This window comes from Leptonychotes weddellii, chromosome 14 (genome assembly GCF_054177405.1).
Source record: "Leptonychotes weddellii isolate Sample4059 chromosome 14, ASM5417740v2, whole genome shotgun sequence".
Lineage (NCBI taxonomy): Eukaryota > Metazoa > Chordata > Mammalia > Carnivora > Phocidae > Leptonychotes > Leptonychotes weddellii.
In genome coordinates, this window is record NC_138382.1 from 73,259,579 (window position 1) to 73,286,232 (window position 26,654).

A 26,654-nucleotide genomic window follows, 5' to 3' on the forward strand; every position below is an offset into this window, starting at 1 on the left:
CCCGCTCTCCAGCGGGGCTCCTGGGCCCCATGGCTCCCAGGTTACAGGGCCCAGTGGAGCGGGGGCGGGGGGGCGGAGATCACTTCTATAAGATCTCTTTATCTCTTTCACAGTTTCACATGTTGTCTTCCCACTTTAATGAAAAATTTGGGAGGAAAAACTTGTGGCGGGATGCTTTACAAACTGATGTCATTTTTTTTTTCTTCTAACCGCTTGAAAGGATGGAGGGATTTTAGGTGGGAGAGAAGATCAGAACAGAAAGATAGAGCAGGTTATCAGATTGGGATGATTAGTCCCAAACTGGAAAGGGAAGGAACATGGAAACAAAGGTGGGTGACATCCTCCCTGTACCCCACTGGAAGCTTGTGGACCCGAGCAGGCAGCTGTCCTGAGGGCGGCAGTGGCCCAGCGCTATGTCAGGTATGGTTCAAGCGGCCTCTCTGGCTCGAGGAGCCCCAGGAACTTGCACTTCCCCTGGCTTTGCTGGTGTCCTGGCTTCAGGCTCTGCTTTCATCTCAAATGGGATCGGTGTATGCGTGTGTCTGTTTTGCTAGACCCGCCAAGCCATCAGAAGGTAATAAGCTCTGTGTGTTTAGATGCTACATGGGTCAAGGCCTTGGGAATCCCAGAGGTTCCCAGACCTGCCTCCGTCTTCCCCAAACTGTGCCACTTGCTTCCATTTCTCTGGGTCAGGAATCTGGTTTTTCTTTTCCATCTCCCTCCTTCTCCCAGCAGGCTGGTGCGTCCCTGGTGAACAAGCCCAGAGAACCAGCTGGTTTTCCCCAGAGTCTCCCAGGCTACTTCTGTAACCCATTCCCACACACACAGGGCACGCTGCGCTTGCCCGCTTCTGTCCAGACAACTGTGCCCTGAAGGCCCTTGTCAGTAAGGTGCTATAGAATGATCTTGCTCCCCCCCAAGATTTGCAGCTGATTTTCATCAGTTTCTTTTCTATTTCCATTAAAAAACAAAACAAAGTAAAAAACAACTTTTATAAACTGAGAGTTTCATATAACGAGACTTTTCTCTCAGATGTGTTGAAGATTAAAATATTTTATAATAGAAATTATAACTCCCAGTTATATGTTCTTAGAGAAAAATGTATTTGCAAGATCAATTTCAGGGGCGAAAAGTATAAATAGTTCAGTATATTGAGGATCTTATTTTCTTATCATTAATCTCTATCTTGAATATCAGAGTCAGTCTTTACTTAAAAAAAGAAAGAAAATTTGGCCGTGACCTTAGCATGCAATAATGATTCACCTTTAATGCAAATAATAAATTTCAGTACTAAGGTGAACTCTGTTTGCTGATGGAGTTTTAAAGATAATCACACAAGGAAACTAGAAACGTTCACGTAAGTACCGTTGATTCTCCGTGTGACCACATTTAACCTAAGTCTTAACTTCCAGATGAGTAATGTGAAGAATATAGAACCTACCTCTCATGTCTGCTGTGAAGATTAAACAGGATTATACATGGAACACGTTGCCAGGCACAGCAAGACTTTTTTTTCCTCCTTTTCTTCCAGATTCATCAGAGCATCAATCAGCATCCCGTTTGTTTTGTAACCACCATAGGCTTTTATACATGCAGAAAGGGACTTTTCTTCAGAGAAATTTGTTTTAAAATTAGAAGTAGTATCTGTCACCCTGTCACCCTGATGGGGAAGGTCAAATGGAGGCAAGGTCATGGACTCCTAGCTCCTTCCTGGGCCACAACATTTTAGACTCCTGCCCCTCACCCCAGCTCCCCCATTCAGGCTGCCCTTTTTAAACCCCAACAAATGACCTTCTCTGTGCCAGGCACACAGTAGATTCTGGAGACACAACAGTGAAAGGCGCTGCCAGGGACTGCAGTGAGCTCACAGTTTAGGGGAGGGCCCGGCATGGACGCCAGTACTTTTAAGTGTGAATGTGCTTCACAGCTCTGCGGCTCAAGAAACATGCTTTGCTTACTTTTCTAAATCAGTTCAGTCTGATTGAGAGCCCCCTGTCCTCGGGTGCAGAAACCACCAATATTAGTTATTGGGAGGGAGAGCCCTCTACTTCTCTGGAGTCATATTGGAGTCCCTGGGGCTTATTCACTTGGAAAGGAGAGCAGAGGAACCTCTGAAGTACAGTCTGGATCACCTCATCCATGCCCGGGTGCCCATTTCTCAGGTGGGCAGCTCCACTCTGGGCCAGGCTGAGCTCCCAAGGCATGTACACACCATCCCTTGCCATCCAGCAGGCTCTCTGCTCTGTGAGCTCAGTCTCCTCCAGCCCAGACACCCTCAAACCTACCAGCAGTCGGCTGTCCCCTGGTGGGAGCTGGGGTGGGATAAGGGGGTGGAGAGGAGATGTGTATAAGGGACCCGGGCCTTGAGGAACACACCACAGCTGTGTCCTTCCTGAGCAGGGATGGTGAGGGAAGAGTAGCTCACTCATTCTACAAATATTTACTGAGCACCTAATGTTTCCGCAGTGAGTAAAAGATACACAGATGCCTGCCTCTCAGAGTGTACATTTTCAAGGGGACAGATAGACAATTAACAGGATAAGAAAAGTACCTAGTATGTTGAATGGTGGTATGTGCTATGGATGTAAAGCAGGGAGAGGGGCTGAAGGCAGGCAGGAGGCGGGGGCGCGGGTCTCCATTTAGGGAAGGTAGAGAAGGAAGACCTCCTTGGACGGGGCACTCAGAGAGAAGACCCTGAGGGAGTTGGAAGGGGTGTGTAAAGACCTTGAGGAGGGAACATTCTAGTATTTCAAGGTGACCCCAAGAGGACCAGGTTCAGGGAGGGCCTGGTAGGTGAGGGGCCTCTTAGCTGGTGAGCAGCTGGAGGAGTTTGAGCAAAGGGGCGATAGGATCGGACCTAGGTATGACAAGGACCACGGGCCACTCAGGCCGCTGTGTGGAGAGCTTCACGGAAGCAGGTAAGGCAGTTCAATTACCAGGTGACTGCACCCATGTGATGAGAGGTGACAGCGGCTTTGCTCCAGCACACAGCAGTGGAGGTGCTGAGACGTGGTCAGACCCTAGAGGTATTTGAAATATGAGAACAAGATCATCGGTTCTTGAATCCAACATGGCATATGCCAGGGGGGAGAGAAGGGAGGCTGCACTTTGGGACTTGAGCAACTGGAAGAATGGAGAATACCATTTACTGAGATGTGGGAAACTAAGAAGAGCAAGTTTGGGGGGAAAGATCAAGAGTTGAGTCTGGACAGGTCAGTGCCTCCCAGATACGCTCTTACAGACACTGGGGGCTGAGGGGAGAGTGCCCGTGGGAGATCCTCATTTGGGAGCCATTAGCATGTAAGTGACACGGAGTCACTGGAAGCTGGGAAGTGGGGAGAGAGATGGGAGGAGCCAGCAGACTGAGGAACAGCCACAGGGAAGGAAATCTCCCGAAAGGAAAGACGGCAGTTTAAGTAGGGAATGGGAGGGGGCTCCTGGAGCACCAAGGTGGAGGTCCTCAGGAAACCTTGATGAGAGAGCAGGTGTCCCTGGGGAGCAGTGGGAGCAAACCCCCCTGCATAGGATGAGAGAGAATGTAAGAGAAAGTAGAGACAGGAATCCAGAGAGCCTTCCAGAGAATTTTCCTTTGTGGGGAAAGAGAAGGGAAGGTTCAGGAAAGGAGGAAGAGAGGTCACGGAGGAGGAAGAACAGTTGCTTTCTAGAAGGTGGAAGAAAGCGGCATGCTTGCAGGCTGGGGGGAAAGACCCGATGGAAAAGGGCAAACTAGGGTGCAGCCCTGAGAGCAGGAGCAGACGGGCCCGAGAGGAAAGGGGGGGACCAGCCTCACCTGTACCTCGGAGAGGCCAGAGCCTCAGCACAGCCGTGAGGGGCCACCCTTCCTGAGCGGCTGTCCTCTCTGGGAGCAAGGGCTTCAGCTGAGACTGAAGGTACCTTTTTCTCCCCTAGTGAATCCATTGTAGCAAAAATAAGACAGCACTGACTTTGGCTCATTTTTCCTCTCCTAAGGACTCACTGTGTTAGTTAAACTATATAAGACAATTGCTTTGTAAGCCTAGTGGTCACATGAAAGGAGTCCCTAAACAGGTTTGACAGGGCGGGAGCCTCAGCTGGGCCATAGCAGCTGCTGGGAGGGCCTCCTGCTTGCCCCCATGCAGGCCCTGACCAGCCGCCCGGCTCCCCCAGCCTCTGCCCTCCCACAGCGCAGGGCACAGCGTTCGGGTCTAACCAGGGAAGGGAGTGAGTGCTTAACGGGCATGAGGTTTCTTTTTAGGGTCATGAAAAGATGATAAAATTAGTTTGTGACATTGTCTGCAAATTTACTCAAATACATTGAATTGTACACTTAAAGGAGGTGAATTTTATGATATGTAAGTTATAGCTCCATAAAACTGTTTAAAAATAATTAAAAATAAAACCATATGGCTAAAACATGATGGGCTCCTGGAATAACAGGAGCCTTTGCTTCTATACTGACCTTTTCACTCGGAGAGGATCTGAACCACCTGGACTTGGGTTCAGAGCTCAGAGCAGGCCAGGAACAGAGCAGCTGTTCAACTGGCCTTAATCTAATTCTGGCTTGTGTTCCCCAACGTGACACAGCCATATGGCTTCGAGTTTTCCTAATAAAATGTGGGGAGGCGGGGAGGAAGTGGCGGGGAGCATACAGCCCCCACGTGAGGCTCAGAGCATGATCTACCTTGCAGGAGCGCCTCCTCCATCCGGGGGGAGCTCCATCAAGGGTCCCTTCTCTGCCGTCAAGCTCACCCGTGTTCAAACCCTGCTTCCCCGTGTGGTACTTGTGAGACTTTGGACAAGCTGTGTCACCTCTCCTGGCCTCAATTTTCTCATCTGTATACGGAGCGTAATAACGGCATCTACTTCAGAAGGTTATTCAGATGAAATAGGTGTTTAAAGCTCAGTGCCTGGCACATAGTAAATCCTCCCCAAATGGCAGCCATGAATACTTGCTGTAGTCGTGTCGCTCGGCCCCGCCCACCTCCTGGCTGAGCACCTGGCGTCGAGGCGGTGTTGGCTCCAGCTGCGTGTGCCGACCTAGCAGATAGGACACTAGCCTGGTTGCCTGTGTTTTCATTTATCTAATTACCAGCTCTAAGCATTGTCTCTCACAAAAAATGAGTCGCTATTGTTTTGTTGCAGACAGTTGCATCTATAAAAAGGTTTGCCCATTTAATGGGGGCTCTTTTTTGGTTCAACCCTCTGCGTCAGATTTCCAGTTCTGTTGGAACCAGGCTCCTTATGCGATTGGTAAGAAAAACCTAGATCATTTTGCTCTTCCCCTCCTGCATAGACCCATCTGAACAGTTCAATCCCATGTAAGCAAACTCGCTGGCTTACTGCTAGATTGCTATGAGTTATGTGAGTCTGATGAGTACTCAAAGGGTTCTTTTTCCTTTTTAATTGTTTTCCTGTTTGTTCCCCTTTTGGGGACTGTTGCCGTCCCCTTTGCCTCCCAGTTGTGAGCGTGTGAGCATTTGAGAGCCGTGAAATCCCAGTTTTCAGGACTTGGGGATCTTCCAGTTATCATTTCATTTCTGGGTCTTGCTTTCCTTTTCTCACAATTTGAGAGCAAGATCTCCAGCCTTAAAATGCCACCTGACTTGTTGGAGAAGCACAATGCATTCTGCACCATTCTTATGTATTTTGAAGCTTGAAAATCTGGAATCACAGAAACACAGGCACTTCGCCTGCCACTGAAATATTAGGGAGTGAGTGGTAGTGCTTCCCTCCTGGGGTTCAGGATCCACAGCTGGGTATCTGCCTGGTGAGAGTCAGCTCAGAGCCAAGAATGTTTGAATTAGTACTGTTTTCTCCCAAGGACAAGTATGTGATCATAGGTGAACAGTCTAGAGTCTTGAGATGAGAACAGAAGATCCAATCCGGATAATGGAGGGACCAGTCAGCCTTCGGTGACAGACGAGAGATGGCCCAAAAAAACCCAAAAAACAAAAACAGAAGGAAGGATTGATGATTGCTTTCAGGTTTTGAGCCCCAGCACTGGAGGTCACTTGAGAGAGCAAGGCTAGAGGCATGGGTATGGTAGGTCACCCCGGGTAAAGCCAAGGGAGTAGAGAGTTCACCAAGGAGAGAGCAAACAGAGAATAAGCTAGTGTGAAGGAGCATGGGAGCATGAAGTAGCCAGTGAAGGGGCCAAAGCGGAGAGGTCCCAGGGCAACCAGGGCAGCTGTGGGGCCTGGGAGTCAGGGTGTCGTAAAAACGATTTCAAGAAGAGGGGCCGACCTTTCACAAATAACTCTACAGACCCATTGACGCCACAGCACCCTGTGAGGGACAGTGAGGAAGAAGACCCAATCCCGGCCCAGGCATGGCAGGAGGAGCACAGAGGAGAAGGGAGCAAGTGACAGGGCATGAAGACCCAGGAAAGGCGGGGTTTCGGGGCCCAGCGGCATCTGCCAGAGGGGACAAGAGGGGGGAATGTCTCTCGGGACTTGAGCGGGTGAGCCTCCAGGAGACCAGGTTATGCGACCCCAGTGAAAAGGGGACATGGAGAAACAGAGGCAGTGCTCACCAACTTGAAGCAGAAGCTTGGCAGCTAAGAGGAGGCTGTCTCAGGAATGAGGCTCTCTTAGATTCGGGGGACATGCCAGGGGAGGAAGAAGAGAAGCAGCCGGAGGAGGAGGGGAGATGGAAGTTTCTGGAGCAGTGAGGGCAGTTGTGGGATGGTCCGGCACCTCGAGAGCCACAAGCCAGCAGGCTGGCAGCTGACGCGCCCTGTTGCCTTGCAGTGTGCGCTTTCCCGTACCTCCTGGCCTTCACCACCGACTCCATGGAGATCCGCCTGGTGGTGAACGGGAACCTGGTCCACACAGCCGTCGTGCCGCAGCTGCAGCTCGTGGCCTCCAGGGTGAGCAGCACCTGAGCTCCAGGAGGGCGTGGATGCTATCTCACGGAGTTAGGCCCCTTGTGTGCCAGAGGGAGAGCATCCACAGCAGAACCCCCATGGGGTTTTCGTGTGTGGCCCCCTCGGGCCCCCCTCGTGTGTGGCCACTCAGTGCAGGTAGCAGTTGTGAAGCTCTGAAGCTCTGGGCTGAAGAGAGGAATGTGCCATCAGGCTGGGTTAGGTCAGGGGGGTCCCCGCTGCCCCGAGGGACAGCCCAAGTCCAGAAAAGGAAGAGCTTGTGGTATCCCCATTCTTCCTTTGCCGCTTTCCATCCTCAGCTCGATTTTTGTGGCCCGTGAAATATGGCTAACTGACTAATCCATGTCCTGAAACAGAGTTTGAGCAAAACCAAGGGACACGGGAACGGAGATGACTTCCCAAGGTGTCTTTGTCGCTGGCACACAATCCAAGAGGTCTTGTCCTAGCCCCTCCCGCGCCAGCCACACAGTCCGCCCCGTCCCTGCCAGGCCGGCTGGGCCCCCCTGCTCAGCCCCCGTGGTGCCTTCTCCATCCCGACATGCATCCCCTTTGGGGGGTGGCTGACTGCCTATCTGCCTCCCCTACTACGCTGACAGTTCCAGGAGTCGGGGACTAGCACAGCGCCAGGCGTGTGCTGGTAAAGGTTGAACCACCAGCCCTCCGGAGCCTGGAAGTCAGAGTGTGTGTGTGTGTGTGTGTGTGTGTGTGTGCACATACATATGTATGTACCTCAGTCGGTTATAAATTTTGCTGATAGAAAAATTAAAATAGCTTATGGTTTACAAAGAATAAAAGGTATAGTGTTTTTATCTTGAAATCCGTTAGGCCAGTCGGCTCTCACAAAATACTTTTCGTTAGTTTTTGCTAACTGTGGGTAGGGCCTACCCTGATTTTACAGCTGGGGGTTGTAGCTCAGTACATTAACTCTTTTTCCAATAGGCTGGCTGTCATGAAATCTGATATGTGATCTACTATTAAAGTATTTCTCACTCTCATACAAACCGGTCATTAAACCAAAATTTCTTTCACTTCCAACACTAGCCTCAACACACTTCTGCTTTCAGTCTTCACTATTATAAATTTTCTCCATCCCATTAAGCCCAGACGGTCAACAAAACAACAAATCCAGCTCTGGTCTGTAGTGTCTGCCCATTTCCATGGTGTAAATAGTCCCGCCATCAGGACGTCCAGCTTCCAGTGTGAAAGTTGATGTAAATAACCTCAAGAACATAGATCATGGTAAACATAGTCAAAGAATTAGGAATGGTCAAATTCTGACATTTAGTACCTTTGGTTTTTTTTGTTTTTTTTGGTTTTTTTTTTAAAGATTTTATTTATTTATTTTGAGAGAGAGAATGAGAGACAGAGAGCATGAGAGGGAGGAGGGTCAGAGGGAGAAGCAGACTCCCTGCCGAGCAGGGAGCCCGATGCGGGACTCGATCCCGGGACTCCAGGATCATGACCTGAGCCGAAGGCAGTCGCTTAACCAACTGAGCCACCCAGGCGCCCAGTACCTTTGTTTTTAATATTATTTATTTAAGTTTAATAATGGCTGTGTTTCACTTGCAAAATCCCTGAAAATCGGCACTCGTGGGTCAGTTACAAGCCGGCTCCAGCAGCCCCCGGCTGTTCCCACCAGAGCCAGCACAGGGCGGGTGTGCGTGAATGTTTGCTGAACCAGTGAATGAATGGTCCGTGTTCCCATCTGTAAGTGGACCCGACTGAACCCCAGATACTTTCCAGGTCTGACGCTGCGGGTGCCTGACGTTCCTGTTAGGCAGGTGTGCGCTGGGTTGGGAAATGGCCTCTTTTCTGTTGTGAATCAGCAAGCAGATAAGGGGAAGTGTGGGGAACTGAATACCCAGGAAAGGTCTGGGGTGGCGGGCAGGACTTTTGCTCTGGAAGCCCGCTGCCCAGGCGCATTACCGCACTGCATGCCCCAAGGACAGAGCGGCCGAGCCGAGATCGCTTGCAGGCTTTGCGGTGATGACGGGAGGGCCATGGGTGCAGGGCCTCTAAGCCACGCAGCTCCCTAATGCTTTCTCTTTCATTCTAGTCGGATATATACTTCACAGCCACCACTGCTGTGAACGAGGTCTCGTCCGGAGGCAGCTCCAAGGGGGCCAGTGCCCATAATTCTCCTCAGACACCCCCAGGCCGAGATACTCCAGTGTTTCCTTCTTCCATGGGGGAAGGTGAAGTGCAATTTTTACTGTCTTATTAATAGAGATCTCCAATCCATTCTGATTTTTTTTTTTTTAAGATTTTTATTTATTTATTTGAGAGAGAAAGAGCACAAGCAGGCAGAGGGTCAGAGGGAGAGGGGGAAACAGACTCACTGCTGAGCAGGGAGCCCGATGCGGGGCTCGATCCCAGGACCCTGGAATCATGACCTGGGCCGAAGGCAGATGCTTAATGGACTGAGCCACCCAGGCGCCCCTCCATTCTGATTTCTCTAGTTCATTCTCACATATCGACATGTGACTACTGCCTAACGAAGTCACTATTTAAAGCTATTTAAACAAATGCATTCTGAATGCATTGGTTGCATTCTTAAGAAACCTGTGATAACAACTACAAAAGCCCATTATGAAAAGAACTGTTTCCATGGGGAGAAGGGAGTTGAGGGCTAGAGATTCCAACTTGCCACAGCAAAGGTGTCTTTCCTTCAGGGATGTTAATGATCTGGTAGGTTTTTATAGCCAGAAGGACAGAGTCCTAAAACCTATGGAGCACACCCAGCTTTCACTCCATCTGGATCTGCTCACGAATCCCAAAGGCCTTTGCTGTGGTTACGACTTTGCTCTGAGCACCGTGCTTTTCCCGGCTGCTCACCACATCGGTTGTTACTTCTCCCGTCCCTGGAAGCACAGGGCACCCCAAGCAGGCAGGGTGCTGCCGCTGTCTGCCCTCCTGGGTGCTCTCCCCTCCTGGGCACGCGGCGCCGTAGCAGGTGCATGTTTAGCCATATACCTGTGAAAACAGTGCCCTTAAAACCAAAGCCATCAGGCACCATCCATCCCTCTGTCGCTCCGAATGGGGTCTGGGAGGTCAGCATGCAGCCTCAATTCTTCCTTCCTGCTCACTGGGTTGAGGAACCGGAAGTCACCCTTGTTAATAGTACAGACTTTGCTTAAAGTTCGCATGTTCTTTTCTCAATCATATTTCAGGCGAAACTCCATCCAAAAATCTGTACAAGATTCCACTCAGAAACCTTGTGGGCAGAAGCATCGAACGACCTCTGAAGTCGCCTCTGGTCTCCAAAGCTGTCACCCCGCCCACAGCCATCGGCCTGGGCATCGCTGCCATTCCCGTCACTCACTCCCTGTCCCTGTCCCGCATGGAGATTAAAGAAATAGCCAGCAGGACACGCAGGGAACTGCTGGGTAATGACGGGCCGTTTTTGTGGTTTTGCTGTTTGTAAATAGGCCAGCTGGTTTCATCTTGGATGTTAATCATCCTCGGAAACAATGACTTAAGAAAGAAACTTTCCCTTTAACAAGGGCTTTATAAACCATTATAGTGCAGCTACGCCTAGGAATAGTGTACGGTTTACCCCCAACAACGATGTGTCAGTCTGTGTGTCTGTCAGTCTGGTGTGGAAGGCTGCCCAAACCAGGTTAAAAGCAGAAAAGGCAGTTTACAAAACAGTAGATCTAGTCTGACACAATTTCTTAAAATATAAGTATCTCTATATGTAGGATTTCCTAGAAAGTATCTAGAAGGATTTTCAACCTCCAGTTCTCAGATAATATATTTGTGTACTTGAAATTTTAAATTCACCCTGCGCTCGCTTCGGCAGCACATATACTAAAATTGAAATTTTAAATTCACCCTGTTTTTGATATTCGTGGTGCAGTTCAGTTATGGCTTCCCGAAGCCCAGAGACCCTGGGGGCAGGTCTGTAGGGATGGCACAGACGTGAGATATTTGGTAGATCCTTCTCTCTCGGTAACACTGATGGGAGACCAGACCAGAAAAGCACGAAGTACTGTGATAGTCGTGCAGAGGCGAGACTGCTAGAAAGACTTTTGTTCCGAATTGTGAAAACAAAGTGGAGAAAAAGGACGTGATGTGCTAAACCAGTAAGAAGTGGTTTGAAACCTAATTGGGACCTGCATGGCCTAAAACTGCAAGGACTGTTCACCTTAGGGCATCCCTGGCCTGCAGTCCTGTTCCTGACAACTGGGGCGGGGATGCAGGCCGCCTGACCGGGCAGGCTTTGACTCTGGCAAAGTCGGTCGGTCTTAGAAGTTGGTGCCTTCCACTGTGCTTTCAGAGTATGCGTGTTGCTATTTTAACCCACTGTGCCCTGTGAAAGCTTGATCTGCCAGCCGCTGTGTTACAGACCACTGTGCTTTTCTGAAATTGAGCCTCAGAGTTGGAGAATTATAGTCTCCAGTGGTAGGATCATGGATTTTTCTCTCCTCCTCTAGACCCTTCTGAGTTTCCTTCCTCCCTCCCTCCCTCCCTTCCTTCCTATATATATATATTCTTTAGGATCAGAAAAAAAACCTTCCACCAACAAGAAAACCAGTTACTTTAAAATATATAATTTATCAACGCTTCCTGACTCTATCCCAATAATGCACCAATAGCCAACCAAGAAAAAAAAAGGACATTTTCTATCCCCATGGCAGCCCAGTGGTAATAACCCTCTGACCTGTGCTTCTTCCCTATAATCTAGGCCTCTCTGATGAAGTTGGACCCAGGTCAGAAGGAGCACCAAAGCCCAAATCAAAAGCCCGGAAGCAATTAGAAGAAAGCCAAGGAGGCCCGAAGCCAGGGACAGCAAGATCAACTAGCAGTGACAGGTATAGGCCATCCCCAGCTGTCCCTGCTCAGGGTGGTGGCCCTTTGGGTCACAGCACTGCCATGAGGCCCTTTCTGCTGACTGACGGTGCCACGGGCAGACAGTCAGCATCCAGCTCCTCTCTGAGGACCCCTAGGCTGGCCCAGGGAGGGGCTCAGGCACAAGGGGGCAACCTCACTTACGATTCAGCAAATGCTCATAAAAATACATAAAGGGATTTTTTTTTCTTTCTTTTTCTTTCTTTCTTTCCTTTTTTTCCCTCACCAGATTGAGAGAGATTTTTTTTAAAGATTTATTAATTTGAGAGAGAGAGAGAGCAAGCATGAGTGGGAGGGGCAGAGGGAGAGGGACAGAGAATCTCAAGCAGACTCCATGCTAAGAATGGAGCCCAACGTGGGGCTGGATCTCACAACCCCAAGATCACGACCTCAGCGGAAACCAAGAGTCAGATCCGCAACTGACTATACCACCCAGGCGCCCCGACAGAGATATTTTTAAATGAAAATGCTCAGTAGGAGCGACAGATAATAGGCCCTCTCCAATGCTTCTGGTGGGAAGAGAGCAGGTACAGCCTTTTTGGATGGCAGTTCAGTATCCCATGTCAGTGAACGTTTGTGAAGTCCCACTGATGTGTCCCCTAAGAGCCTCCATGTCCCTCAAGCTCCTGTATGGAGGGTAAGGTGGCGCATGTCCAGGCTCCATTAATTCACTCAACACACATTCTTAGGGCACCCGGCACTGAGCTGGATGTTGGGGATATGAAGATCACTCTCAGGGGGTCCACAGGCCAGGGGGGAAGGCCAACAAAACACTCTAGGAATTGCAGCATTCCGGGGTGGCAGGTGATGCACAGGAATGAGCAGTGCCAGCCACCCCCACCTGGAGCAGGGAGGGTCTCAAACACCAGGAAAGGCTGAGCCAGGTCCACAGACCCAGTAAGCATTAGCCTGGCCGAGAGGGGGCAGCACTCACAGATGCTTTAATCCCACAAACCGACCCCCTTCTGTGTGGCAAGTCCTGCCTTTGTGGACTTTACATTCTAGTGTGGAGACCCAGACCATACACCTGTAAACAATTAAGCAAATTAAATCGTTTCCAATAGTGACAAGTGCTGTAAGGAAATTTTTAAAAAGGTAAGAGTTGGGGGGGGCGTGGGTAGAAGTTCTACTTTGGGAAGGGAGTGTCAAGAGGGCTTCTCTGAGGAAGTGGCATTGAGCCAAGCTTTGATTGAATGAGAAGGAACAAGGGGAACCGCAGGGGCAAAGGCTCTGAAAGGCATGGCCTGTTGAGCGTCCAAAGGCTGGGCCGGGGGCTTTCACAGGCCAAATGAGTACTTGTTGAATGAATGAACCCCCTGAACTTGGTCAAATTGGTTTTGCAGCTATCAAGAGAGTGTCCTGAGTACAAGAGAAAAATCAAGGGGGTAGGTTGGGCTGGGAGGAGGCAGAAGGGTCCCCAGGGCCAGATCCTGTGGTCTGTGGTCCTGTGGGTAGGAGTTTCAGCCTTATCCTCAGGCCACAGGGAGCCCCAACCCAGGAGGGTTTTAGGCAGAGAGTGACATTATCCCGATTTGCCCTTTAGAAAGGTAAAAAATACCTCAAACACCTCCTATGTGTCACCTTTGGCCTTTAAAACTCCCAACAGCCCATGAGGTAGGGCTGGCTGACTGCAGACTCCATGCTCTGTGGGGCTGACTCCTACATGTCCCCACCTTTCCCCACTAATGGGTGGGGGGTGAGGGGATACAGGCTTTATGAGCTCAGATGAGCAGGAAACTGCCTGACAGAAGGGGCCCCGGTCACTAGTGCTCTCCAGGGATCCCTTACGTGACTTTTCTCTTCTAGGATCACCACGGGCTCCTTGGAAAGTCCTTCTGCTCCAGAAGCCAACCCCGAGGGGCGCTACCACTCGACGGGCTCTGACCAGGACCCTGTGGCGGACAGAGAAGGCAGCCCCGTGTGGGGCAGTAGCCCCTTTCAGCTCACAGCTTCCTCGGATGAAGACATTATTGACCTGAAGTAAACAGGGTCCGGATCGAGTTTGCCATCTTTAATTTTCTTATGGAGGTTTATACTCTTTAACCAGTTCTGACAGCATTTCTCAACAAAATGTGGCTTTTAGCCCGCCCGTGATCTACTGGACCAAACCTTCTGCATACCTGGCCGGTTTGGGTCTCTCCAATGTCCGGTGCCATCTTTCTTGACCTTTGTTTCTTTCTGTTCAGGAACCATCAGTCCCCTTGTAATAAAGGTAGTAGATTTCATTGAGGTTTTAGATTGAAACTTTGAATAAATCAAAAATGTTCATTCTTATTTACTGCAACCTTCTCTTGTATTTTATATACTTTGATGGAAAAATTATTTTTTCATTACGGTTTTGATTTATGTCATATATTGTGTTTCTTTTATAAAGAAAAGCCATTGCTTTTTAAATTTATTATAAATAAGTTTTCTTTCTGCACATTTGGCCCCTGTTGCTGTTTCAGTTCACTGAGTTTAGAACCAGCTGTGTCCCTGCCTATAGACTTTTGAGAAAAGCTGAATGGTTAGTTCTTAGAAGCTCCTGCTCCCTCCTTGTGTCTCACAAAGCCTGTTAAGAGCCTTAAGATTATTTTGTTTGGTTTCGTAGTTACTCTGAAATCATATAGTCAGGCAATAGTCACTCCTTGCCACCAAAATCATCATCCTCAAATTCCCTTCTCATGTTCAGGTCTGCTTTGCTCTTCCACGTGAACCAAGTGATTGTCCTTCTCTTGTCATCACTTGCCTTCTGTTGCCCCCTCCTCAAAGTGAGAAGAAAATGTGGGCTTGACCAAGTGCAAATGAACCCGTGAAATGTCAGCCTCTGGCCACGGGAGATCCAAGGGGGAAACCTAGTTTCACTGACACTGTAAAAATTTTAATCTGTGTGAAGAAGGTAATTTACCTTTGGCTTTAGTCTAACGGATTCCATTTTATTAGCTCTCTTCGCCTAAATTACCCACCAAAAGAAACTTTAAATCATTTCCCCCGTGAAAGCATCCCTGAGGGTTCTTCTGCACGCCTTCTCTGGGAGTGCAGAGAGCTGTGTTTGACATGACCTTGATCGGACAGATTTTACAGAAGTTTGGGTCCTACCTCCTCGTGGGCCTTGCACACTGTGGGGAGAGCTCCCTTGTCTGCCTGTTGCACAACTGCCTGCGTGGTGTTTGTGCAAGAAACAGCCCAACGTGCTGGATCCAGTGAAGGCTGCCTGGTTCCCTTCAGCAGATGGCAGGAGGGCGAGAGTAATGCATACGGTGCTTTCTAGGCATAGCCAGGTATGCCCTAGCTGTACTCAGCATTGCCGTTCCTCCTCTGTGTTTCCTTCTGCCCCTTTCGTATTTGGGGGAAACACAAGATCCACCGCATGCTCTATCTCAACCTCGTGAAAAGTTTTGGGAGTTAGATTTTATTATTATTGCTTTTCAGATAAGTAAACTGAGGCTCAGAAAGGGACAGCGATTTGAAACTCTGAGTTCTCTGACCCCAGAGCCCTGTTCTCTCCCCTGTCCACCATACAGAGTCAGGCTGAGTGCCTTGTGTCAGTTGGATCTGACTGGTGTTTTTCATGTTAAACTAATTTGTAAGCTTTATGAGTTTGTCTGTGTGTTCTTTCTGTCATCTTTTTTTTTTTTTTTTTTTTCTGGAGTTTCTTGCTTCTCAGCCTGGAATAAAAAAAACCAAGGGTGATTTAGAACATTCTTCCAAAGAGATTGGAAGCATCAGAACTGCCCCATGATTTGACAAGAGTCACAAATCTGAGGAGTGAATGTAGAAAGGGCAAGAAATGGACCCTACTAATCAGATAGATGGTGATTAGCTTATAAAAGGGGGATAGGAGGCAGCTCTGGCAGCAATATCTGCTTACAAAGGCCAAGAAGTGAATGCCGCACCCTTGGGAAGGGAGACCACCAGCCAGAAGGCAGGAGCGGGTTTGTAGGGGCCTGTGGCTCGGAGGGCTGGTGCTAGCTGGGCTCCCTGGAGCATCCTGTCCACATAAGCCCTTCTGCCTACCCCCCTAGCTGAGTTACTGCACTGTGTAAATGCAGCAGTTTGCCAGTGGAGTTGGAGGCATTCGTCCACTCTGCAAACACCAAGGGCCCACTGTGTGGAGGAAGAGGTCACATCCATTAAGGGAGAGAGGGAAGTAAACAAGTGATCACACGGCAGTGATAAGTGCTCAGATAAGAATTTATAACTCGAGCACAAGATGCTGTGGAAGCATAGAGGGGTGGTGGCCTGTCTTTAAAGATAGTACAATCAGGAGCCTGCACTAGGTCAAACAACTTTCACAATCATATGGGCTAGCATTTGAGTGCTTCACATGTGCTTGATCTTTCGTGTACACTGCCTCTGCTTAAAACCCTCCCAGAAGGTAGATATCATCCGTACTTAGAGATGAGGACACAGAGGCCCAGAGAGGGATTAAAAGCCAAACCTCTTACTCTCATAGCCCTGGTACTTTCAAGAATTACACAGCACTCCACCTCAGCTGCCTCATCCAGAGAAGGGTTGGGTACAGATGGCAAGATCCTTCAGAGCCCTGACATCATCCTACCTCCAGCAGTCACTTGGGTGCTCGAGTGAAGAAGCTGGCTATTAATAGCCGCAGGAGACTCAAAGACGGCAGGTGTTAAGATGAAGATTCAAGAGTCAAGATGACCTATGAAGTGAGTGGAACTTAACAGGGAGCCTAGGGCTCACCATTTAAGCCGCGATCAGTCACACATATGAGGGCCCTGCCCAACACAGGTCCTCAGCACCTCGAGGTCCTGGTGGTTGTCGGCTCGTAGCCGTCAGCAATCTGCGGGCTCCGAGTTATGACCCGCACCGAGATGGGCTGCGGCGCGCAGGGCCATGCCTCCGCCCCCGGCAGCCCAGGTTCCGCGAGGAAAGAGAGCGGCCCAGGACAGTCGCTTGGAGACATTCCTCCCTGCGGCTGTCAGTGAGCTGAGCTGGGCCAGGCGCGTTGAACCCCGGCCGCAGGGCACCGGTTAACGCAGAGCAGGAACCGCAGAGCCGACCAGGCAGGACAGACGCTACTGCCCAGAGTCGGGGCGAGAAGTTCTGTGCGCGGCGCAACCTGCTCCACGTTCGTCCTGCTGGTAGCCTCATTGGTTGAAGCTTGACTGAGAGGCGGCTCCAGGAGCAGATGCCATCCCCGCCTCCCACCCTCATTGGCTGGCTCCGCCTGAGGCAGCTTTCTGATCCCGCCTCTGGGTACGCACCACACTCCTATTGGGTGGTTCTTCTCCAGGCCCACATACAAACTCCGCCCCACCTAAACATTGGCTCGCCAGGCTCTGGGGGCGGATCCAGTGAGCTTCGCCAACCGGCTCTTTGCTCCCATTGGTCGGCTCTGATTTGGGGGGTGGCTCCTAGCGCAAGGCTAACCCCGCCTGGCGCTCCCACTGGCCGTTCCCATCCCGCCCCAGAGCCGCCCCTCCCCGCCTATTGGCCGGCTCTGCCGTGAGAGGCGGGTGCCGGCTGCACTCGCGGGATCCGTGGCAGTTCAGGCAACAGAGCTGACCAAGCAGGCGTTGGCTGCGGACATGACGCCGGAGGACCAGGAGGAGACACAGCCGCTCCTGGGGCCGCCCGGCGGCAGGTGAGCGGGTGGGGGGACCCGGGCCCGGGACGCGGCCTCGCCCCTCCTGCTGCGCCCAGGCCGGCGCCGCTCACCCGCTGCCCTGTCCCCGCAGCGCTCCCCTCAGCCGCCGGGTCTTCCTCGCCGCCTTCGCCGCCGCCCTGGGCCCGCTCAGCTTCGGCTTCGCGCTCGGCTACAGCTCCCCGGCCATCCCGAGCCTGCGCCGCGCCGCGTCCCCAGCCCTGCGCCTCGATGACGCCGCCGCCTCCTGGTTCGGGGTGAGGCCTCGGGCTCACCCTCCAGCCCGCCGGGGCCCCTCCTACTCCACCGCACGCGCGAGAGGGGCCCCCCGCGCTTACCTGGCTTCGGGCGGGCACTAAGACCCTCGGCCGGGTGCATCCCGGCTCTCCTGCCGGGGTCACCCTCCCCCCCGACCGCCAGCCCGGGACCCCCATCCCCTCTTCTCGGAGGCTGCCGGGGCTGGGGTTGAGGGCGAGGCTGGGCGGCGGCCGTGCGGCGCCCCCGCTCCAACCTGCGGTCGCTCCGCCCCCAGGCCATCGTGACCCTGGGAGCCGCGGCGGGGGGCGTGCTGGGCGGCTGGCTCGTGGACCGCGCCGGGCGCAAGCTGAGCCTGCTGCTCTGCACCGTGCCCTTCGTGGTCGGCTTTGCAGTCATCACCGCGGCCCAGAACGTGTGGATGCTGCTCGGGGGCCGCCTCCTAACCGGCCTGGCCTGCGGTATTGCCTCGCTCGTAGCCCCGGTGAGTGTCCCCCAGCCTCGCGCCCTGGGACCGGGAAGGAGCGGACCCGTGGGCGTGGTTCTCCCTGGCTGCGGCCTCCTGGGTGCCTGGCACCGTGCCCCTCGCCAGCTTTATCTTCCTTCCCCCGGCGACGGGCCTTGGAAGGAGCTGCTGTTATCCTTGTTTACAGATGAAGGGAGCTTCAGAAACTGAAGCCCTTTGTCGAGCCACAACTAGTCGGTGGTGAAGCTATTACTCACACCCGGGACTGTGCCACTTAACCAGGCCTCTCTTTTGCTCTACAAATGAGTACCATCTGTGGATGGTCCCAGAAGCCTACAGTAAGGCTTAGATCTCCCCCTGTCATTCAGACTACTGACTACAGTTTAGCAGGAAAATCCTGTTCTGGTTTGTCCTCCCGGCAAAGGCCGTTGATCTCTCTGCTGTTTCCCTTCGCTCCTCAGGAACTAGTCCTCCAGCTGCTTCCCCTCTTCTCTCTTCCCATCTCCCCATGCACCACTGCCCAGGCTGACTTGGGACCCATCTACCTAGGTGAAATCCCGGGTCTGTCACTTACCGGGGTAGAGTATACCTCTCTGTGCCTCAGTTTCCTCCCCTGTAAAATGGGAATAATGGCCTTACCTCATGCAGTGGTTGTGGGGATTAAGCAAGACTGCACATATAACCCTGGCATGGCTTGTGGAGGGCTTGGACCCTGGCAGCTGAAATTGCAGGGTGACCAGTAAACTGTTCTGCTGGCTACTGGGCTTGGATGGTCTACCACCCACACGCCAACCTGGTCAAGATTAATAGAGTGGCTCAGAGTCGTCGCTGGTCATCTCATTTTACCCGCATTTGCTGGGCAGCAGGCAGCAGCTGAGTCGGATTTTATGTTTTGGGTTTTGGTTTTTATGTTTTGGAGAAAAACACACCCATCTTAGTCATGGGCATAAGGTACAGAATAACCTAGAAGTATGGGCAGACCTTTCTGGCCCCTGAGCCCCGAGGAAGCAGTGGCAGTCAATGGTAGCAGCTGAGGCAAAGAGTTGGCTTTCACTCCAAGGGCACCACTGGTCATCTGGAGTCACCTGGGTGTCATCTGGAGCTAGTTAGAAAGGCAGACTCTTGGGGGCACCCGGGTGGCTCAGGTGGTTAAGCGTCTGCTTTTGGCTCAGGTCATGATCTCGGGGTCCTGGAATGGAGCCCCATATGGAGCTCCCTGCTCAGCAGGGAGCCTGCTTCTCCCTCTGCCTGCCCCTCCCTCGCTCGTGCTCTTTCTCAAATAAATGAATTAAATAAAAAAAGAAAGGCAGAATCTTGGGCCCCACCCTAGACCTACTGCATCAGAACCTGCATTTTATCCCGGGTAGTCATACAATGAAATGAAAGTTTGAAAAGCTGTGTAACACACACACACACACACCCCACCCCACCCCACACCATACCACCACCACCCCCCGCCAAGCCATGTATATATCCTTAATCCCCATTAAAACACCCGCTGCTGCTCACTTGGAGAGGCGGGGAGGTATGGGGAGGGCTTTGCTGACCTGGGACCTGCAATTAGAGCCTCACCCGGCATGCAGCAGCCCCCCACTGAGGCTCTCCTCAACTGTGAACGGCTGAGGCTTTTCAGTTTTAAGAACTCTCGGCCCTGAGTAAAGTTTCCTTTTCACTGCCAACAGGTCTATATCTCTGAAATCTCCTACCCCTCAGTGAGGGGGCTGCTGGGCTCCTGTGTGCAACTGATGGTCGTCATAGGCATCCTCCTGGCCTATCTAGCAGGTAGTTTTCACAGTCTCTCTTTTGATCCCCGCTAATGGCTGTGTGGCCATTTTATAGATGTAGACACTGAAGTTCAGAGAGGTCAAGGGACTTGCCCAGAGTCACACAGCCTGTCACACAGACCACCTCCCTGAGCCCCTGGGACATGTGGGTCTTGCGAGTACGTTCCAGGGAGAGCTGGAGAAGGTGACGTCCTCATCTTCCCAGGGCAGAAGCCCATTCCAAGGGGGGCTGGAGGGCGGGGGCTGACCGGTTAGGTCAGTACCTCACTGCGCAGTGACAAACTGAGGATTCAAGGGGGTGGCTGGGGCACCCCTAAAACTCTTCAGCTCAGGAGCTTGGAAGGCCCAAGCATGTCTCTCAGAAATACCAGTACTGGATTTGCAGTGTGACAGAGGAGGGTTCCAGGGGACCTGAGGGGCAGAGCTGGGGTCAGCATGAGGAAGCTTCTGGAGGCAGACATTTTTTCACCAGAACTGAGGTGGAGAGAAGCTTCACATCAGACAATCCCATGTCAGGGGACACTTACTGGCTGTGTGACCTTGGCCTAGTCACACTGCCCCAGAGAGCCTCACTTCGCCTGTCTTTAAACAGCAATAACCCCACCTAGTCCAAGGCTGTTAATGAGAATTATCAAGGCATGTCCTGAGACCCAGAGGGCCCAGAGTATGTGCCCTCTGGTTCTTCACAGGGGGCGACATCCTGGTCTGGGCTCTTAGATTTTTGCCCACTTACCATCCAGACTCTAATTCAGAGTCCTGGGGGGAGTCTGGCAGCTTTGGGGGCCCTGCAGGTGCCAAAGTTCCTGCCAAATACAGACACTGACATTTGGGACAGACACATGGGTGTCAGTATGCCTACAGAATTCCCTCCAGTTCATCCTAACCACGCTTTTTGATCAGTTTCTGTGACTGCGGATCCGCTGGTGTCCCATGAAAAGTCTCTCCCACTCCAACCCCTTTCCTCTCCAGAGGAGCCAACCTTGCCTGCTTCTTGGTGGCCTTCCAGAGTCTGTGCATATTTATTCTCCCTCCCCTACCTTTTAGACAAAGAGCAAGTGCCTCATTCTGTTTTTAATTGCCACATAAGTATTCACTGAGCAGATGTAGCATCATGACGTGCCCACCAGCGTTTCTACAATATTTATCAACCCCCGTTGGTAACAACAATATTGGTGACAGACACGAGCGTAGCCACACAGAGGTAGTGCAGCCCCCACCCTTGAAGCTGAGTCCCTGGGGTTGGCAAGAGGGCAGGCCCGCCCTGATAAGACCCTGCGTGGCCCACTCCGGCTCTGATTCCTGACCCCCCCATCCCCCAACCAGGCTGGGTCCTGGAGTGGCGCTGGCTGGCTGTCCTGGGCTGCGTGCCTGCGTCCTTCATGATGCTGCTCATGTGCCACATGCCCGAGACCCCGCGCTTCCTGCTGACCCGGCAGAGGCGCCAGGAAGCCACGGCCGCTATGCAGTTCCTGTGGGGCTCTGAGCAGGTCTGGGAGGAGCCCCCTGTCGGGGCTGAGCACCAGGTGAGGGGCTGGGAGCCAGCACCGGAGCGGGATGGGGGTGGGGGGGTAGGAGACAGCGAGGTATGGCCCTTTTGCGGTGGGGGGAGGCCAGCACAGCCTGTCCCCAAGGCTGCGCGCGCACACACACACACACACACACGGGGAAGGGAGGCACAAGTGGTGGAGCAAGCAAAAGCCTGCTGGAGCCCCACTACCTGGCTGGGTCCTAGCCTTGACCTTACTGTTCCAGAAAGAGAAAAGGCCGGCTGGGTCACAGGGAAACACGGGTGCAGACTTGAGGAATTGGAGTTTTAAATGAGGTGTTGTAGGGCAGGGGAGAAGACAGCGTCTCTGTGACCGTCACATCCCTAAGCCTTCCTTTCTTCATCTGTAAGATGGGAGTCCCAGCACATGCCTGGTGGTGGTAGGGATTCAGCGATGCCAGGAGAGGTGCTTGGCTCAGGCCTAGGCCTGAGGCTGGTGGGATTCTGGAACCCCTGGCTTTGTGCCCATATAATCTCTTCGTGGTTCCACCAGCAAGTCAGGAAGGGCCACGGGGAGGTGAGGATCTTGTCACCTTACAAATGGTGAGGCTGAAATGACGCGGGGACCTGTCTTGGACGCGAGGCCCAGGTGATAAGAAGCTGAGGCTCATTCGCTCGACCAGGCTTTAGGACCGTGGCTCGAAGCCAGCGCGCCCCTCAGGTGGGGGTCGGGAGGAGCACTGACACTGGCCTCTATCTGAGCAGGGCTTCCACCTGGCCCAGCTGAGGCATCCTGGCATCTACAAGCCCTTCATCATCGGCATTTCGCTGATGGCCTTCCAGCAGCTGTCAGGGATCAATGCTGTCATGTTCTATGCAGAGACCATCTTTGAGGAAGCCAAGTTCAAGGTAAAGAAGCCTCCGCCCCAGCCTGCCTCATCTGGATGCCTAATCCCGGGGTCTTTGCCTGACCCGCCTCGGCCCATCTCCCCAGGACAGCAGCCTCGCCTCGGTCATCGTGGGCGTCATCCAGGTGCTGTTCACGGCCATAGCGGCCCTCATCATGGACAGAGCTGGGCGGAGGCTGCTCCTGACCTTGTCAGGTGAGGCCCCAGGGCCAGGGCTCAGCCCTGTGAAAGTGGGGTGGCGCAGGCCAGGCTCCCCACCACAGGCCGGAGGGTCTTTGCCGAGGCCACCGCAGGGCAGCAGGGAAAGGCCAGCCAAGCACCCTTGAGGAAAGGCCGAGATTCATGGGCGCCCTTACTGAGCGCCCGCTGCAGACCAGGCCTGCGCCAACAGCGCCACCGTAGCGTGCCTGAACCCTCGCAGCGAGCCTCCACGCAGGAGCCATCAGGGGCCCAGTTTACGACAAGGAAACTGAGGACCCAGGAGGGGAAGTGACTCAGAAGCCTGTGGTCTTTTGGGGCAAGTGACTTCACCTCTCTGAACCTCAGTTTCCCTCATTTGAAATGGGGGCGACTGGGGGCCATGGTGAGGATCCCGAGATGATCTGCATGGGGGTCGAGACCGAGCTGCTGCCACAGTTACCCCTCCTGCTCCTCGGGCCGGGGAGGCTCTGCCACCAGGAGGCTCTCGGAGTCTGCTGTGGTTCAAGGTCCAAGCCGGGGCCGCCAGTCTGGCCTCCCAGAGAAAGCCAGGCCCCACTGCTGTGGCCACACGGCGCTGAGACTCCAGTCCTGAGTGCCACGTGCCTGGGCTGCGGTCCCCTTCTCCCAGGGCCCTGCCCACTGCCACCTCCACTTGCAGGTGTGGTCATGGTGTTCAGCACCAGTGCCTTTGGTGCCTACTTCAAGCTGAGCCAGGGCGGCCCCAGCAACTCCTCACACGTGGACCTCTTGACGCCTGTCTCCATGGAGCCCGCCAGCGCCAGCGTGGGGCTGGCCTGGTTGGCAGTGGGCAGCATGTGCCTCTTCATCGCCGGTGAGGAAGGGGTCCGTGGGGAGGTTGGGGGGGGGCATGGGGACACCCTGTCACCACCAGGTTCCCGCAGCCCCCAGCAAGTCCAGGCCTACCAGGCCTTGCCTCTCTATCACATGGGTCCCCACCTCTGCGTTTATGGCTCTGACCATGTCCCAGGCACTGAGCTAAACCCTTCTCTGCCCCTTTCACTTAATCCCCACCCTGCCAAACAGCCCTCCAAGCAGGCCCCATCGTGACCCCGTTCTACAGAGAAAAGCCTGATGCGTAAGCAGTGGAGGGACCCGTCTGAGGCGGAGGAAGGCTCAGAGCTGGGGGGCCCAGACTGGAAACCGCAAGGAGTTGGCCCAAGGGTGCTGTGGTAAGCCCAAGGGTCCGTCCCCATGGGCTCTGATGCCTGTCTTGCTCCCACAGGCTTCGCCGTGGGCTGGGGGCCCATCCCCTGGCTCCTCATGTCTGAGATCTTTCCTCTGCACGTCAAGGGCATGGCCACTGGTGTGTGTGTCCTCACTAACTGGTTCATGGCCTTCCTGGTGACGAAGGAGTTCAGCAGTGTCATGGTGAGTGTAGGCCCAGAGGGCCTCCCCCTCACATAGTCGGTGGGGAGCTCTTTTTAGAATTACTCTTACTGCGGAAGACTCAGGGTCAGTGGCCTCGCATGCAGGCTGAAGCCACCCTCCTGGGACACCAGCCATCTTGGTCAGGGATGAGGGGAGGCCTGACAGGCCAGGAAGGTGAGGGACCCAGGCTGTGAACACTCGGGAGACTTCAGGCTATCCTGGCAGAAGGACAGCAAGACTGGCCTCCGCCATTGGATGCTGGGGACATGGGCCAGGTTATAGGGCTGTGTGGGAAGTACCCTGGCTTTGGAGTTGGCAGGCCTGGGCTCTTCGCCCACCCTGGGCACTTCCCACTGTGTGACCTTGGGTGTGCTGCTCACCTCTGAACCAGCTTCCTTGGCTGAAAATGGAGGAGGGTGACGGCAGCTCCCCCTTACGGTTGTGGGAGCATCAGTTCATTTTAACATCCTGCTACTTTCACACGGATGACCTGACACAGACCTGGATCCTGCCTCAGGGGCTCCCCAACCGATAGGGAAGGATGTTTCTGGAGCAGATAGGCCGCCTGTTCAGGCATTCATTCCCCTCCACGTCTCCTGGGACATACCATGGCCAGGCCTGTTAAAGGAGCCAGAGACAGCAGTGAGGTAGACAGGGTGCCCTTTCTGACCAGACTGGGATGGCAGTGGAGAGAGGACGGACCATCAGGAGGCTGGGCAGAGCAAGGCGGGGCAGGCCACGAGAGGCGTGGACGCCTGGGGCTGGCCTGGAGTCTCTGCAGGGCCTGGGCCCACTCAGATGGTCTGCCCTGGGGAGCACACTGGGAAGACCAGGGCAGAGATTTAGAGATGGAAATGACTTGCTGGGAGCTGTGGGGGGCCAACAACAGAGGGAGGCGATGGTAAAGGACCTAACAGAGGCCCAGGGGTGCACAGCATCCAAGAGGCTGAGAGAAGAACTTCTGGGGGAAGGGCAGTGACGGGTCCCAGAGGAGGAGGAGCTAACAAGGGAGGGGGCTTTGGTTCTGGCACCTGGGAGGTCACTGGGCCTGCACTGGGAGGGTGGTCAGGCTCTGAGTGAAGGGAACCGCTCGCTCTTCCCTCCGTGCTGGTGGGCCCCGTGTGCCTTGTGTGCTCACACTGCCCCATCTCAACCTGCTGAGAGCTCACCCATTCCGTCGGGCACCGAGAAGAGACTCCTCCCGAGGCAGGGAACTCAGCACAGGGCCAAAGCAGAGCGTAGAGAGTGGGTCTGGGGGCCCTGGAAGCAGACCTCCAGGGTGGGGGCCCAGCTGTCACTTGATGCAGGTGTCTCAGTGAGCGTCAGCTTCCCCATCCACGCAACATCCACACCCTGTAGGTGCTTGGCCCAGGCTTCTGGAAGGTGGGGCCAGACCCTCCTCCACTCCCCCGAGCCTGGGCAAGGCAGGCTGGGGCCTCAGCTTGGGATCACGGGAGGGCTCCCGGCCTTCTGCCATGTCCACACCCGGCCTTTCCCTCTCTTTCCAGGAGGTGCTCAGGCCCTACGGAGCCTTCTGGCTTGCCTCCGCCTTCTGCATCTTCAGTGTCCTTTTCACTTTGTCCTGTGTCCCGGAAACCAAAGGAAAGACTTTGGAGCAAATCACAGCCCATTTTGAGGGGCGGTGACAACCCCTTCTCGTGAGTGGCTGTCCCCTCCTTGCAGGGCCAGTTTTGGGCTTCAGTGGGGGGCGGAGCCCGCCTGTGACTCCAAGCTGGGCCTCAGCCAGAGCCTGGAGTCCCTGCCTGTCCCCAGGGAGCTGGAATCCAGGACCGCAGCCCCTTGGAGCCTTGTCCTCCACGGCCCTTCCTTCCTACCTGGCTCTCTACAGCCCAGCGGACCATGGGTATGAGGTTCCCGGCCCCTGGGCCCAATTCCTGCCACCCCTCTGTGACTCCGGAGGAGGGAACATCCTGGAGGGGCCTTGTTGCCCTGTGGTCCTTCGTCCACAGGCCATCTCCATCTTGCCATGAAAGCAACAGCAGAGGAGGGAGACTCTCGACTCCTCCTTTTCTGGAGGAGATGCTTTTGAGGGGTGGTCCCTGGTTTCTCCTCTCCGTGGCTGCATTACCAGGAAGGAGCTTTGTTTGCCAAATAAAGATTTGACTCAGAAAAATCAGGTCATGGCCTCTTTGTGTGTTTGAGAAGGGTATTTTCCGATCCCTTCCCTAAAGTAGGCCTCCCACAAACTGGGCCTTGCCGAGAACATCTATGATTTCCTTTTTCTCATGGTCTGCCAGGCTACCTCTTGGCTCTTGGAGGTCATTTCTGGCTCCTTCCTTGGGCCCAGTCCCCTGGATCATTAGTCATCAAATCTCATTAACAACGAAAAAGCATCTCTTTTTCTATTGACTTTAATGGAGCCAGAAGTCTTTTACAGGTTGCTTTTATTATCCACTATATAAGTAATACATGTTTATTGTAGGAAAACTGAAAAACCTAGATTTATTTAGTATAGTTATTTGTATAGCAGTTAACTGTCTGCTAGGCATTGCCCTAAGCACTTTATAAGTAGTAACTCATTTATTTGGATAAATGATACAATAATTATTCACAGCTGTACCTTTCCAGAGTTAACTTCTTTTAAGAATTTGGTTCTATCCTGAGCTACATACAATCCAGCAATTGCACTACTGGGTATTTACCCCAAAGATACAAAAGTAGGGATCCGAAGGGGTACGTGCACCCCGATGTTTATAGCAGCAATGTCCACAATAGCCAAACTGTGCAAAGAGCCAAGATGTCCATCGACAGATGACTGGATAAAGAAGATGTGGTATATATATATATACAATGGAATATTATGCAGCCATCAAAAGGAATGAGATCTTGCCATTTGCAACG

The 26,654-nt window shown here is 53.1% G+C and overlaps 2 protein-coding genes across 10 annotated transcripts in view; both read left to right on the forward strand.

Annotated features, from left to right (window-relative positions):
• The window catches only part of GARNL3 (GTPase activating Rap/RanGAP domain like 3), a 144,642-nt gene extending 130,645 nt beyond the window's left edge, over positions 1-13,997 (forward strand). For all 6 annotated transcript variants that reach the window (XM_081803634.1, XM_081803638.1, XM_081803633.1 and 3 more), the window contains 6 exons: positions 5,122-5,229; positions 6,729-6,847; positions 8,919-9,057; positions 10,033-10,248; positions 11,550-11,676; positions 13,520-13,997. In XM_081803634.1, coding sequence (XP_081659760.1) covers positions 5,122-5,229; positions 6,729-6,847; positions 8,919-9,057; positions 10,033-10,248; positions 11,550-11,676; positions 13,520-13,697 — 887 coding nt within the window. In that variant the 3' untranslated portion in view covers positions 13,698-13,997. The remainder of the gene's footprint in view (positions 1-5,121; positions 5,230-6,728; positions 6,848-8,918; positions 9,058-10,032; positions 10,249-11,549; positions 11,677-13,519) is intronic.
• Positions 13,998-17,152: 3,155 nt separating this feature from the next.
• SLC2A8 (solute carrier family 2 member 8) lies at positions 17,153-25,929 on the forward strand. Of its 4 annotated transcripts, XM_006747642.2 has the most exons (11): positions 17,154-17,303; positions 17,398-17,560; positions 17,836-18,042; positions 19,707-19,806; positions 21,132-21,331; positions 22,060-22,203; positions 22,289-22,397; positions 23,062-23,235; positions 23,647-23,792; positions 25,301-25,450; positions 25,566-25,929. In XM_006747642.2, exons 1-10 carry the CDS (start codon positions 17,248-17,250, stop codon positions 25,436-25,438), a joined length of 1,437 nt encoding a protein of 478 aa, XP_006747705.2. In that variant the 5' UTR covers positions 17,154-17,247; the 3' UTR covers positions 25,439-25,450; positions 25,566-25,929. The 4 variants fall into 4 exon arrangements, with proteins under 4 accessions (XP_081659777.1, XP_006747705.2, XP_030874391.2 ...); XM_031018531.2 differs by having other exon boundaries at positions 25,301-25,929; XM_081803651.1 differs by lacking the exon at positions 23,647-23,792 and having other exon boundaries at positions 17,153-17,303; positions 25,301-25,929.
• Positions 25,930-26,654: the final 725 nt, after the last annotated feature.